We start from the raw sequence: 16,080 nt of genomic DNA on the forward strand, positions 1-16,080 counted from the left end.
TCCTTCAGCATGGAGTAAAACATTCAATTTTGAGCTTTTCCTATTGGACTTGAATAGCCTGCACATTACAAAAAAAAAAGTTTTCTATAGAAACCCAATTTCTTAAGTCCAGAAAGCATGCAGCTGGTTAATGTTAACAAAAGACCTTGACAGGAACATGTAAACTATATTGAATGTCATGCTTGGGGCCTATCTGCCAGCAATATTGTAGAGTTGTTTCATTAAAAGTGAATACTGTACACTGAATATGGGATAACTTTCTGCAGCCTTCATCGTTTCACACAGTACATAGAATTTGAATCTAGGGAAAGAACATGTCCTGCTGTCACACTGCTGAAGATGTCCCTGTGCAATCTCTTTCGTTGAGTCCTTATGAAGCTACAAGTCACAAATCCAAGATTCTGCTCCCTGAGGACACGTTATGTGAGACATAGCACTGTTTTAGTTTTCTGCCTATCCTGAATGCTCTGTGAAACTTAACTTTAAATACCATCACGTAACAATCACAAAAACTTTTGCTAAAGGCCGTATATACTAATAGAAAGACAGTGGTGCTTCGACATTCTGAAATGCTCTGAAAACCAACTTTTCCAATACTAAATACAACAAAATAACCTTCATAAAATATAACTTTTCTCCATTTACACTTTTTTAAAGGATTAGTATCCTATGCTTTTCAAGCACAGGAATCTGTGAAATAACTCCTAACATGGACAGATTTTTTTTTTTAATACATAACTTAAGAGACTGGAGAGTTTTAACTCAAGTCCAGTCTCCAAACAAGGAATATTCTTGTTTACTTTAAAAATGGAAACAACATATAGTTCCATTATAATTGTTAAAAAGTTAGCTTTACAAACATGGGAATTTTAATTTAAAAAAAAATTCTTAACAAAACTATACAGTGTACAAATTACTGTCTACAAGGTAGGCGGTTCATTAAGAAGACCTTTCGCTCTTCTCACTACTTGCAGCTTCACAGATTCATTCACATATTTTTTTAATGGAGCTGCCCACCCGAACATTACCCGATAACTATATTGCTATAATTAAGATTTTTGCCATGTTTTTATGTACAGTCTCCTTCACTGCCTTTTATTTTTTTCCTTAGACAAGCCTCAAATGCTCACGTCACTCCAGGGTAAACACGCTTCAGAGGCACTGGGAGTGCTGGGTGGCAGAGCAGCACAGAGGCTGGACAGTGCCACGGAACTGGTGGTTGGAGACACCACCCCCTACTCATGCCCATGCCCGTGGGTAACCTTCACCATCCTGAAGCTCTGCAGTTCTGGGTAAGGGAGGGGCGTGCAAGACCTGCAAAAGTGGGGCCCTTCGTCAGAATATACTTCCTGGTATATGAGGAGGAGGCCGAAAAGTTGATTTGAGATTTTATATATATAGTAGTACTTTTAATAGTTTTATCTCAAAAAGGAAAGAAGAAAAAAAATTGATTTGAAATAAAAAGCAACACTTGAACTAGGCCTTTGTATTCAAGAGGCAGGCAGGAATACCCACAGTGTGTAACTTTGTTCACTAGAACTGCTCATTCACTGGCAAAAAAGAGAGCGAGTCTGCCTTTAAAAAATACTGTGTGTCCTGTGAGGTTCATTTGTTCACCTAATAGGTCAAAGATACATGAAGAGCTTGGCTGAGATGATCTGTTTGCTACCAAGGCAAGTATCACGGAAATGATTGGACTTACTTTTGAACTTGCACTGCTAGGATCCCGCTGTGCTGTTCAGTATTTGGGCTATCAAACTGAATGGGCTAATCAAATACAATTCTCCAGCCCATAAGCATTGTTCTAAAGTATTCATTATTAAATGATATGCTGTGAGAACAATTGACAGTTTACTTTATTAGGCCATGGCCTAGGGGAAGGGGGCCAGGGGACTCCTTAAGACAGGCTACCATGTGTCGCTAATTCTGAAAGATTTTCCTTCTAGTAATGAATACACTCAGTGGGACTGAGGGGTGAGGGAAGGGCAAAATAAAACCAGCCTCCATTCAGCCTCTAGCCCTCAGGGGAAATGAAATCAAATATATAGTTAAGGTACCATTCCTTAAAAAAATCCCATCAGCATCTAATGGGTTTAATTAATCCACAGGAAAATTAATTGCTTAAAATTCTATATTTCCATTCTGTTCTGGTTCTCAGTTTTAAAAGAGCAGGTAAAATGAAAACAGGATTTACTTTTTTGTTCCTTAAAAATTGAACCTTGATTTTAATCTATCAGTCCAAATACATTCAACAATAGCAACCCTCTGTTCAATCTTCTGGATATTTAAAAAAAAAAATCCAAGTGCACTGCCATCCATTTGAAGTAGTAAGTCACAGATAAATCATATCCTATCATTAATGAAATGAAGGAATGGGGACAAAAAGTGGCGGAGAAGGAACATGGGAGACTCCCTCCAACAGGTCTAACGTGCTTTCTAGGAGAAAGAATATTCTTGTGTTAGACCCCCAAAAGCGTTAAACATCCAGCATCCCCTATGTGGACATTTCAACAAATATTTTTGCCAAATATGAGACAGGCTCACTCTCCACTGTGGATCTGGAACTTTCAAGAAAAACTATCACCAAGCCAAGTCTGCCTTTTAAGCCAAGTCTGCCTCCAGGAGAATTTGTGGTGTTTGCTTGTTCTTACTATTGTGTTGTTATGAAAACCAGTAATGAGTTCAGCTTGCACCCCAGGTGGGAAGTTAGAAAGGGGAACCTGTGTAAGTTGAAGTTTGTCACAGTAGGCAGAACAGTCGCTTTGCAGCCCAGGCCCATCTCAGGGTGCACTGCTTCACAGCTACACTGTAAAGTGTTAAAAATCCTCCCACCCACCCCAGAATATATATATATGTATATTAAAAAAAAAAATCCCCTGTCCATCTCTCAGTACACAAAAGGACCTCATCACACTGCAAAAATAGCAGTACCCACTTTGGTCAATTAAAACAAACAAACAAACAAAAAAGCATACATTATTTTTTTAAATCTGTGTACTTACCTATAATAACCAATACAGCTAAAAGCACTACCTACATAGGCAAAACTTGGTATTGCATAATTCGTATAAATTTGAAACCCCTCCCCCCCAAATATTAATTGGAAGATGAAAAACATGAAAGGTTAATAGAAAAAAACACCAAAATACTGAAAATATTGCTGGTCGATTACAATTTTTAAGCGGCAACTATACACAGCCATGATATGCTTTATAAATGTGAGATAAAGGTATAACTGTCTAAAAAATCCATGATGTCACACATTTTTCTTCGTCTGGAGTACAAAATATTTTGTCATAAAAATGGTAAAGATTTAAAATGATAATAAATGCAGCAAAACAAGTGTAGTGATGTCACTTTGTTGTTTTTTTTTTGTTTTTTTGTGTTTTTTGTTTTTTAGATTTCAAGGCAAGGCACGTAATGTGGACATTATATCTTCGTGCAAATTAGGATTACTGGAAAGAGTATTTTTAATTAAAATTTTAAGAGACATAGAGGCAAAATGTGTCTGCCCATGCACACTATGGATCTGTCAATACAAGAAATTTGTTGAACAAGGCTAATGTCTGAAAGCACCATGCAAGTTTTCAGCACCCTGATTCCATTTGTTTTCTCAAGAGTGCGTTTTCTTATATCCTACACCCTGGCGTTCCCAGTTTGTAAACTGTAAGCTTTACCCTTGTGACATGGATTTGCCTGCCTCTTTGTCTCTAGAATGCAGATTTTATAGAACCTTTTATACACCCTATGGGTTCTTGATGCAACCAGTAATTTTAAATAAATAAATTCTACCTCCAAGGAGGCTGCAGCTAAACCAACATAAGTGCTGTGTTTTCATTAATTTTATTTTTCTCAAGCACATGATTTATCTTGATTTAATGCCTTTTTAATGCCCTCAAAAACTGAGGGGAAAATAAATTCGTTCAAAATTATTTTAAATTCTTTTTAATCCCCTCAATTTAGAGTCCAAGGGCTGAAGGACTTATAATCATGGTTCCCCTTTAGATATAAATTTATAAATTGCACTTGCCTCTGTTAAGTGTTTCTTTTGTGGGGAAAATATTATATTAATTTTTACTGTTGCATGCAGAGATAACACTTCACCTACATAGAGGCATTTCTTCCATAGAGCCTTTGTGTTCAAACTGTTTTTTTCCTTTTTTCTTTTTTTCCTTTTTTTTTCATTTTTTGTTTTTTTAAGATTTCAAACTGGGTTACACACTGGAAAAGGCTGGGTTAAGGGCCAAAATTTAATAAATCTGTACTGATAACTAAAGGCTACAGAGATTTTATATATTTTTTTAACTTTTAGAAATCAGAGTGCTTATAAAATGGCTGGCTCATGGCTCTGTCACCCAGCACCTCTGACGCCGCCTCCTAGCCTTCGTTGGTGAGATAACCAGGAATAGTGATTCCATGCGTAAACAACAAGAATACTAAACCAATAAAACTAGCTTATCATGCAAATATTAAGGCATCTAGAAAGTCAGTTAAAATATATTGTCATAGAGACAGAACATCTATTTCCCAGCGGACTTCATGTAACAAAGGCTACGTTGCAGGGGCTTCCATCTACCATCAGTGAAATATCATCGACCCTTTTCATGTCATTACAGTTTCAACCTTAAGGGAATTAGTGATTGTAAGTGCTGCAATTGCTGGTCTATTATCTTCTTTCTTCAGTTTCTTTCCTTTCTCCCTTTGTTTTGTTTTGTCCAGTCTTCCTCTTTTCCTTTTTTTAAAAAAAAAATTTCTTAAACTATTGTTGTGTTTCTTTTTCCCTCAGTTGCTTGTTTCTGCTTGAAGGAAAGGTTCTCCAATTATGTTCAAACCATAATTTTGGACATTTGCCGGTAAGATGGGTGTCCTATTTGACACTTGGAAAGGAACCAAGCTAGCCCAGGTACCAGGACTGTTGAGAGGAGAGGGACAGTAGGGAGGGAAGAAAAAAAGAAAAAAACACAATGTTAAAATCTACAACGATATGAGAAACATAAATTCCAGATGCATCAAATTACTACTATCACTATTTTCAAAATTACAGTCTAATATGAGATAAATGTGCAATTTTATGTCTTACACCTATCTACACTCTATAGTCTATATTTTTAATGAAAATTAAGACTAAAGTGAGGCAGAAAAATCCAGGGTAAGATATATAAACAATTATTGAATTCTAATTGATAGAGGATATTCTTTCTAAAATATTTTATATTCTTCAATATAAATGCAATATGATTCTTTTTTGTACAGTAAAAAATAAAGAAAAAGAAAAGCAGCAATCTGTTGGTACCAATATAGTTTGCCAGTTATATTCTAATCTTGTTTTACCTTTAATTCACAAGCAATTCAGTGGTCAGATGGGTTTCAATTTCTTACCTGCCTATTGGGTTGAATAAAATTGAAAAGTACAGTGAAAGATATTTCTTTTCTCCTTAAGACAGGAAAAAGAAGAAACTACATGTTTAAGGTAGGCTCATGCATAATATGCAATTTGAAATGCCCAATTATCAAACATATCTTAATCAGAGTTTTTTTACTAAAGACCGAACACATGAGAATCATAGAACCAAAATGGAACACAGCTATTTTTGTTCTCTACAGAACATGCATTGTAAGGGAAAACATTTACAGGAGGCCACAAAGGTCTCTGCTCATACTGATCAGTTTTATAGCTCTCCAGCAGTTTTCTTATCCTAACCCTCTTTAACTTACTTTGAGAGAGAACCAGAGCCTTTCCTTCCAATTCATGTTTTCTTACACTGGCTTGCAACAGAAGCCTGAGCATCCCCTGCTCCTACCCATAGTAATGATACCACATTTGAGCTACCCTGCACGTGGGGAGTTTAGAAGGATAGTTGGGGAAGAGTTGGAGGCAGTAAATGATAAGATTTCCTGCCCTCCTCTCATCAGTTCAACTTTCGCCTATGCTGAACTGCGGGCTATTAAAAAGAAAAAAGGCTGGAAAACAATTCTCTAATTGCTACTGGCATAATCTCTCTTTAAGAAGTATCATATGGAGGATAAAAAACATCAGATATACACATTATGAAACAACTCTACAGCACACATTTGGGTACACTTAATCTAATGTATTGCTTGTTCCAACACTCAACTCCAAATGAATGTCAGTTAGGTAACAGCTGCATAAATAATCATGAACCAAGAAAACATCAAACTGACAATTCCATACTCATATTAGTCATGGCCTAGCATGGAGACATACTTTCGATGTTTTGAATTTTATTGAGTATCCTTAGCTTTACTTTTGAAACCATAAAGTGAGATGGACACTATTGCTGTAGCTATCAATCTAGATATTCTCATTTGTTCACATTTGAATTCCAAAGGTACAAAAACCTTTATGGAATATCAACCTAAAGGACCAATTCTGAATTTTTAAAAAAAACTTTATACATACTGTTTTTACTCAGGTGATACCTCTATACAAAATGTTGCTTGTTGCTATATATCTACATACATATTTCTGAGTAAACATTTCAAAAAATATCACAACAACCTTTTATGCTCAAGAGATTTTGTAATTAGACTACAAGCCCCATGACAGCAAAATCCATCTCTAGTAAAATACCTAGCACATGATAGATGCTCCATACATAGATAAACAAATCAATTAATTGTTTCAAATCACATAAAGCTATATATTTTTAAAAGGTGTCACCCAAGATTATATGTACTCATGAATATTTTGTGATTTGGTCCCCTATAAAAAGAAAACAGGCATCTCTGAATTTAAAATGAGAGATATATAGCACTAACAAATATTGATTATGCAGGAATAATCACATTCAAACTAAAAAGATATGTCCTCATAATCTAATGAAAAAGCGTAACTCAAGACTATTTGTTATTAAAACTTTTACTGAGCAGCTTAACTGTTTTCACATATTTCTCTTCCCACACACTTCTTCAACAATTATTTTTGTGCTTTGCAACACTGATTGAAAACTATGTTACATAATGAATCATGAAACTTATTTTACCCTCAACTGTGTTTCCACTGAACTCTGTACATGGTCCTGTTACAGCATTTATTATTTCACAAATGGCTCTATCTGTGATTATCTTACTGACTGAAAGGTGAGAAAATGACCTGGTCATATCTATCTTTATAGAATCTGAGCATAGCTGATGATATTTCTCAACCAATAAAATAAATTACAAAATGGGTATACATTATTTTTAACCTGAAGTAAGAAGCATGAACCAAAAGCAAAAGACTAGGTAAAATAAATAATTCTTGACAGTAAAAACTGATGTCAACAAGCAGCAAATTGCTTTGCAGAATTAACAGAGTCCCAAATTATGTGAGCTCAAGAAAGTCATTTGGAGATTGCATGCTTTAGGGATATGACGTATATTTTAATGATTGAAAATAGATGTGGCTCCGTAAACGGACAAGTCTACCAACTAATGGCAGAAAAGACAATAATTCAGGGTTATTTTGCAATAGCTTTCTTACTCAGTTCTTTGGAAGAGACATATGTCATTATTCTTTGGAAACTGTTCAGTAAAAATAAATTGATGCTAGTCAGTAACAGGACTCTTGCTGCAGAATGCCTAACAAATTTAACTTAAATGTTTATTTAAACCTGTCAAACTGCCCATCCTACATTATGATCATATCAAAATTGCAGAGTGCAATATATTTGTCCATACTGTTTATGAACCTTTTGGGGGAAATAAATCTCAAACATTAACACTATGCAGACCCCATATATGAGTTTTACAAGTCTCTTATTGGCAATTTGTAGGTTAAGTTCAGAACTATAAGGCACAGACATTTTTTAGAGCTTTTTTGGTAGTCCTGTTGAAGAAAAAAAACTTGGTAAAACTAATTCAACGACTGTGATAACAATGTAAATAAATATTTAATCAAAGTAATCTAGATTATTTAATTTCCAAAATACAATGTCTAAAATTGCATACTTATTGAGGTAAAAAAAATGATACAGTGCTTTTTATACATCTAACTCTTTCTCTATAAAATCAATGCCAATAATCACATGTATGGATAAAATAAACACACATAAACAAATTAATTATATGTCAAATGCTTAATAGTTTTAATTCATAGTGGGAATTTCTATATGGATAATCTTATGTTCAGTCCAACTATCTGCATTCCATCAAGAGACATGAGAATATAATTGAAAGGATTTCAAAATCTTCGAGCTCAAATTAAGCTGCTTCAACAATGTATCTTTAAGTGTGCATTTACTTTGTTTTTGTCAAATTTTTCATTGCCAAATCACATTTGTTTAGGCAAACAGAAGATGAGCATAGCTGAAAGCCAAAAGCACATCTTTAGAAAATATACACTAGACATAACCATTTAAAGAAGAAAATATATAATTACTTTGTAAAAAAAAAAATCAAGCCAAAAAAACATAAAAGAATTTGATAGTACCTTAACAAAAAGTACAACTCATCCTAATGACTCTTACTATGTATACAGTGAGATCGTTCATTATAAAATAAATATATGAGAGCTAAATCAAAATTACAAAAATAAAATGTTCGATATCATGGATACTATTCTCATGCTATTTTGACCACAAGTATGACATGGCTTCCCCAAAAAGAAAAGAAGCAAACAAATTGTTCTGACCTTAAGATGCATCTGTGGTGATGGTCCTGCTTCATTTTGTATTGGTAAGATTACCTCTTAAGTATTGTATTTCTCCTAGGTAGCACTCTGCAAGAAAACCTAACTTTATGGCATTTATTTGTTGAAGAAACTCACCAAATTATGTCACTGAAGAACCATTAAAGGTAGACAGGGAAGATATAGCAGTTGAAGTGGAAAGAAATAAAGACCTCTTAAGCATGATTCAGGTTAAAGAAACAGCACAAAGGCAAAACTTCCAGATGGTAGCCATGCTGAGGACTTACTACAAGGACTTACTAAAACCATCTTTGATGTTTTACAAATGCTACGTCACTTAACTTTCTCAATGAACTCATGGGATGGCCATCATTATCTCTGTTTTACATATGAGAAAACTGAGGCAAGTTAAATTCCTTGCCCAAAGTCTCCCACTTAGCCCTCAGTTATGAATCAGACCTGTCTGATTTCCCTGGCCATTTCACTATATTATATTGCCTCCACAGGAAGTCAGATGGCCTAATATAAGAAAGTACTTTTGAACAGAGTGGTCTGAAGGCAAAATTAATTGGCTTCAGGAGACAATGAACTTTCCACGCCCTGCACAAACTGGATTATAACCTAGCTAACATTGCAGAAGAGACTAGTGCACAGAATATGTACCTGGTCTAGGTGGCCAAGCCATCTGAAATTCTACGTATTCATCTCCTCTGAAACAAATCTAGTTGAAGTTCTACAAGGGTGACAGCATGATGATTAAGGGAGAGGAAGATATCCACTTCTTCCTTTTAAAAAGATGCACTATTCATATAAGTCTTATCCAGGATAAACTGAGTAAAATAGTTCATCTTTGCATCTGTAAAGAGTAAACAGGCACTATACCTTGCAATGAAAGAAAGGGAGAGACTGCTCTGGGCAGCCATACCAACATTTTATGGCTGTGCTTTGTTGTTGTTGTTGTTGTTGTTTTATATATATATATTTTTTATTGTACTTTAGGTTCTGGGGTACATGTGCAGATCATGCAGGACTGTTGCATAGGGTACATACATGAAAATGTGATTTGCTGCCTCCATCCCTCTGTCACCTGTATCTGGCATTTCTCCCCATGTAAAATTAAGCATTATGTGAGTGTGTCTTCTAGGCCAAAAAGAATTGCACCCTTACCTTTTAGCTTACTAACACCTGTGAACCACAGGGTGCCACATAAACATGTATGAAGCCATTATGTTGAGCCAGAAACCAAACAAAGTCAAAGACTTTACTTCACCTATTAGTTGTAGGTGATTAAAACAATAAGAGCTATTTTAAGAATGGCAAAGATCTTTTATTACTAGTGTGTGTGTGTATTTGATGATAACACATTTGTTAAACAGTTTAGAAATGTCTAAGTAACCAGTATGCTAATATTTTTCAGGGGAATAATAATATTGTCCATTTAGAATTTACATACTGGTTTAATCATGAGAAAATACCATATTTATTTCAAAGATAGTAAGTACTCTTTCAAGAAGCTTACAAAAGATTTAAAAAATAAAGCGCAAAGAGTTGTACATATTCATGCATACCTCAACTGTACCAGTAGCTACATTATTTATAGATAGCAATAAAAATGAGCAATGGCCCAGAAAGCATGGGAAATAAACAAAATAAGTATTTTAATTTAAAAGAAGGATTTGCCTTTAATTCCTTTGCAACAGTTTCAGATATTCCCCAAGATGGAAAGATTTTTATTTCCTTGGCTAAACACTCTAATTTTATTGGCAAAATATCACACAATTATTAGCATTTTATGTAAAATGCACAATAAACAATTTTCCTCATTAATAGCTAAAAACCTGTCTGAAAAACTATGCTGTCCTGGACTGTACATGGGTGCATTTGGACTGGTTGCTTATTTCAACATAACACAAAGCTGCAGATTATGTCTTGTGAATAAATGCTCATTCAGATCAGTAGAAGGAATAAATACTCAAGTTTAATCTATTTATGTATTAGAACAAAGAAAATAGTATTAGATTTGCTAGCATTTATATAATGTGTATTTGCCAGGTGTTATTCTACATGCTTGACCTACCTTAAAACTTATAATCCTCATAACAAACCTATGAGAAAGGATCATTATTATCCTGATTTTACAGATGAGGAAACTGAAGCTAGGAAGTGTCTTGCCCAACTCATATTGCTATTAAATTGTAGAAGGCAGGATTTGAATCGAGCAATGTCATTCTAGCATCTGTATTTCTACCCACTATACTTTTCTCATCTCCCCTTCTTGTGAAACATAGTTTACTTTTTTCACTGGACTAGAAGTTATATTACCATTGAATTATACAAGAGACTCTGTGAATTAAGGTTCATATCACTTAGGCTCAATGAAATTCCCATGGAAGTATAACTCTTGAGCCTCAAATTCAATACAAATAACTGTGCTTTATTTCTCCAATTCCAGCTGCTTTTCAGCTGACTGCAGTATTTACCATTGTTTTATGTGTGTGCAGATGTGGCTGTATGTCAATAATTTGCTTGTTGAATTTCACTTCAGATGAAGCTAGACTGGAAGTGAAATATATAAAGTGCTTTATATCGGTCTTGGATTTCTTAGATTTATTTTCCCCATTTTTAGGGATCATTATTGCCATCTGAATGATCCTATTTGCATGCAAGATGATTCCTAATGATTATTACTATTTGTAATAATCGGTATCAGACAGCTCCCTGGCTAGCTCTTACCTGAACTGCAAAGTACTCTTGTGGCCTCTCTGGGAAACACCAAAGATCATAAACTGCAGGTGGCTCATGGAATTATTCTAACTGCAAGCAATAGGACTTCATAGTAATGAAAGAGAAATGTATTTGTTTCTTAACTAAGTAGGTAAATGGCCTTCTTTATTGCTACTCCTTCGGGACCAACAGTTTTGAAAATAGCATATCAAAATGGTAGACCATCAAACCTCATTAATTTATATTCAATTGTTTCAGATGTGTTTTATTATTAGGGCACAGTGGATTGAATGTTAACTTTACCATGCATGAGTGCTGGCATTTTCTAAGTAAAATAATAGCATCTACTAGTGAAATATTTTATCGAATAAAGAGAATAGGACAAAAAAAGCCACTCCATATGGGAGCACTGCCACTATCAAATGTGCTCCTTACAATTACTGTACTCCATGGTAAAGAGCTCTTACATAATCCTTGAAGACTTCAATATGACAATCTACACTCAAAAGTAGTAAAAACTTCCTTAAAATGTTCAGTTTAAACATAAATAAGAAAAAAAGCTCTTCCTCAATAGGCCAAATTAAGGACTTTTAAAAAAATTGTGTTTGATCTTTTTCAAAGTTTAGAACTGAAAATGAAACATGAAAAATTATTATGAAGATGACTATACAAAAATTACAGTACATACATGCATATATATGTATATATAAGAACTTATATAGCTGTGGAAGATTTTAGTCAATTAAAAAATACAGAATTATTGGGCTCAAAGTAGTAGTATGTTATCTCCTCCCACAGACCACAGCACAGTGAAGAAGCCCACATGTTGATTTCCAGCCTCTTTCTGTCTGTATCCCTCTCTACCCTGGCTCCTTTTCAATGCTATTGTTACAAGTGCTACTGCTCCTCTTATTTGCATATGTGATGCTTTAACAGCAGACAAAATTCTCTACAAAAATGGTGCTTCAAAATAGTGCCTTTCACTAGAGAAAATCACCCACGGCATACTAAATTAAATAGAAACGTAAGTTTTATACAAAGCAAAAAGATTATTTTACAAATAATTTTCATTTAAAAGCAAAAATCAGCATTATTTGCACAATTTTACCTCTAAAGAATGAAACTTATTTGTATCAGAATGCTGAAGCATAAAATTACAAATGATTAAAGAACTGAACACATTTTAATATTATGCTTGCTACTCTGTTCACATGGGCAAGCAATCTTACATGGGCAAAAGATCTTCTTGTGTGTGAAACAAATGTAACTTTCTGCAATTTCTGAGTAGTCGAAATTCATGTTCTTCAATGCGTTGACCTTAAGACTTTGCCATTTCTTTTATAATGTATTATGTTTATTATTATATTTATTCATTCATAGGCTTTGTTATTTAAGAAAATATGACTAAAAAAATCATAATTTCCCTACTAACAGCACTAGCAAAAATGCGAATCAAAAAGGTAAGCTAATAAGTGGCACACTAGCTGTTGAGGGAACTGATCTCTTATGGGCAAAATACATACCTAAATATGGCACTTTACACAAAACATATTCAACTGAAGTAAGTGTTTAATATACTTCCTTTCACTGCAAAGGGTTAATCGGCAAGGTTTACATTTGGGAATTTTCAGAATCACGCTCCTCCCTCCCCAGTAGCGCTGCCAAAAATCATCTGACAGGAAACGTAAGATTAAGTTTGTCCTACCTAAGCGAACAAAGAGTGCTCTGAACAGGCCACCGGTTTACTGCAGAGCGGGAACTTTTCTAATCCTGCTGGAATCTGCAGTCCTGCTCAGAAAATATCACGGAAAAAGTTGTTTTCTTTCCTCTAACATCTTGTCTCAGGATCATCTCATTTTGGTCACACTGCAGATCCTGCTGCTTCTCCCATAAAGGTTAACTTAAAGCTCCAAACATAATCATGTGGAAAATGGACATTATTGATTCCTATGGTCCATTGTTCCCCCATCCTAAGTCCCTGAAGTTCAAGTTCAATCTGGAATTACATCATGTCTGGTTTCTCCTGGTTACCAGACGGCTTGAGACGTGACCACAGCTACAGAAAAAACAAACAGCCTTCTTCACGCTTCGGCTCCCCTATCGATTCAAACGTAAACTTTTTTTCTTTCTCTCAAGTATGCTTCAAGTATGGAGCATGGTTAATTTAGAGATTAAGTTCCAAATTAGATTATCTAATGGCATCTTAATGGATTGCTGACCCATTTCCTGTGGGATGGCAGCATGCAAGTCTGGCTGGAATACAATTAATTTCTTAGGAAGTGTTCTGAAGAGTTTGCCTAGATAAAAAGGAAATGTCGCGTTGTACAACTCTTTCTTTATAAATGGAGAAAGTTAGGCAAAACTATAACAAATCCCAACATATTATTCAACAGCCAGATCACAGATGTTGTGTGTCTGTGAAAACCATATTAATATCATTCTTAAGATAGTAATGTTTTTATTTTTGATTTCATAACAGGTGCAAATAATTTTGATGAGAATAGAGTAATTCCTTTAAAAAGAAAATACAAAGTCAAAACTAGTTAGCAGCCTCTTTACCAAACAATGGTCATGTGCAATTTTGGTTTTTGCAATTCTCCACCTTGAACCAAAGATTCTTCCATTCATCTACCGTATCAGCTTTTCTATCATAGTCCCAGAGTGGTGCTAGGGGCCCAGAATGGTATATAAAAAGTTGAGAATTTGAACACACTTTAGAGCTGACAGCTGAAAAGGAAATTCAGCACTCGGAGAATAAAGCTCCCCCCAGGAACTCCAGGAACAACCCAGCTGTTGTACTGTAGTTATGTGTCAAGATAACAAACTGAGAGCAGGAAATGCTAACCTAGTGAATTTGCAGGGATGGTCTAAGTGTAATGTTGAAATAAAAGTTAACTCTTAATATTACCTACAGACAGGATACATATGCCATATATATGTGGAGATATACACATACACCCACATATATGCATATACACACAAACACACCTATGTAATAAAAACATGGTTTGCAATCCATTCTTGAAAATTATTTTTGTTTAAATATTCATTCTTTTGAGAGCATACATTTTACAAAGAAAATGTTATGGACAAAGTGAGAAAAATGGTTGAGGCGAGTGTTATGCAAATTAAGTTACATGGATGAAATGAGAGTTACTACCCTTCACTTTTTTTTTCTTTTGCCCTCCCTCTCCTGACCAACCAGATCCAAATAACCTTTACTGGCTGCTAAATTTCTCTTGAGAAATCAAGCAACTCTCTAGAATTGCAGTAATAAACGACAATTTCTTACAAAAACATGTGTAAAGTAACTACAGAATGAAGTATTCAACCCATAGAAAGGAACTGCTAACACATGTAACATGGAAAAATAGCTGATAAAAGTCTCTTTGGTGCCATTCAATTATGGCATCTGCAGAAACACAAAAATCCTTCCAATTATTTTAGTAAAATCTTCATTTATTCATTATTTCAGAGGCTGAGCAAATGGTTTGTGTAAACATATCCTTCGGTAACACGCACATGTTTATTTTAGCCATCTGAAGGCTTCTTCTATGTTTATATAAGCCATCAGACACATACAACCACTCACTTGTGGCTTTGCATTTTCTTGAAAGGGGTGAAGGGGGAGAAGACAGAATGGAACAATAAATTCAGTTTCTCTTTTGCATAAAGCACTCCCTCTAATGTTTTAAAATAGCTTATGTTTATATTATTCTTGGATTGTCCTTTGGCTTTCTTTCATTCAGTTATATTGATCTTTCACATCTGATAGTACAAGCTATATTCTGACTATCGCTTTAAGAAAGCAAGCCAGTCAGGGAGTAACTGCTATATTTTTATACTGATACACTGCTAATATGTTTATGCCCACATAAGTCACATATGCACCAAGGTAATTTGTCCACATGAGAACAAAGCACAAACACAACAGTACCTAGCTTAAGCAATTCATCACCTATCATCCTCCTAAAATCTGAGCCCATCCTGACTACAGCAGAAGTGAGCCCTTCACCAGTATTTTACTCTGGGTTAACTGCAGTTCCTGACCTTTCACTTAGGGAGAAAAATGGACTCTCTCAACGGGCAAGTAACTCCTTTGCTCATTCTTTCTCTCTCTCTCTCTCTCTCTCTCTCTCTCTCTCTCTCTCTCTCTCTCTCTCTCTCTCACACACACACACACACACAGAGTTCACAAAGTTCTAAGGTTAAAACAACAAAACACCTTCAGGGTTGCAACCTAATAAGGCTGTGAAAACTTTCCCAAAGAGTCAGCTTTGGTTCCTATGGGAATGCTTATGCCTTGGAGTTGGGGAAGGATAGAGGAAACCTTCTAGCTTTGATTATACTTGCACAGCTCCCTTGGCACTGCCATTTTCAGTTCCAAAAAGAGCTGCATTTGACATGGAAACACCTCAACAGGGCAATTAGTATGAAGCAGAAAACAGGGTGACCATGGAAAAGTGTTTGTACAAAGAAAGTAATGGCAACAAACAACAATCAATCAAAATAAAATAAAGCAAAGCCGAAAACACCCATTTTGGTTTGTCCTTTTCTACTACAGTCTCCAGGGATTGCCTTTTGTTAAAAGGCAACTACCACAACAAAAATAACCTGGGATATTTTCTTTATTCCATTGCGACAAAGGCAAATCATTTAATTCTTTGGATGAATAGACCTACATTTCTTAAATATTTTCAACTTATTTAGATGACTCTAAGGTTATA

The 16,080-nt window shown here is 35.0% G+C and overlaps 1 protein-coding gene across 34 annotated transcripts in view; it reads right to left on the minus strand.

Moving 5' to 3' along the window:
- The window catches only part of NFIB (nuclear factor I B), a 448,899-nt gene that overhangs the window by 1,561 nt on the left and 431,258 nt on the right, over positions 1–16,080 (minus strand). For 22 of the 34 annotated variants that reach the window (XM_035305884.3, XM_035305860.3, XM_035305820.3 and 19 more), the window contains one exon: positions 1–4,912. This exon is cut by the window's left edge and continues 1,561 nt beyond it. In XM_035305884.3, coding sequence (XP_035161775.1) covers positions 4,895–4,912 — 18 coding nt within the window. In that variant the 3' untranslated portion in view covers positions 1–4,894. The remainder of the gene's footprint in view (positions 4,913–16,080) is intronic. The other 12 variants (XM_035305902.3, XM_078369174.1, XM_078369156.1 and 9 more) reach the window with 1 other exon arrangement.

Source organism: Callithrix jacchus, chromosome 1, assembly GCF_049354715.1.
Source record: "Callithrix jacchus isolate 240 chromosome 1, calJac240_pri, whole genome shotgun sequence".
Taxonomy (NCBI): domain Eukaryota; kingdom Metazoa; phylum Chordata; class Mammalia; order Primates; family Cebidae; genus Callithrix; species Callithrix jacchus.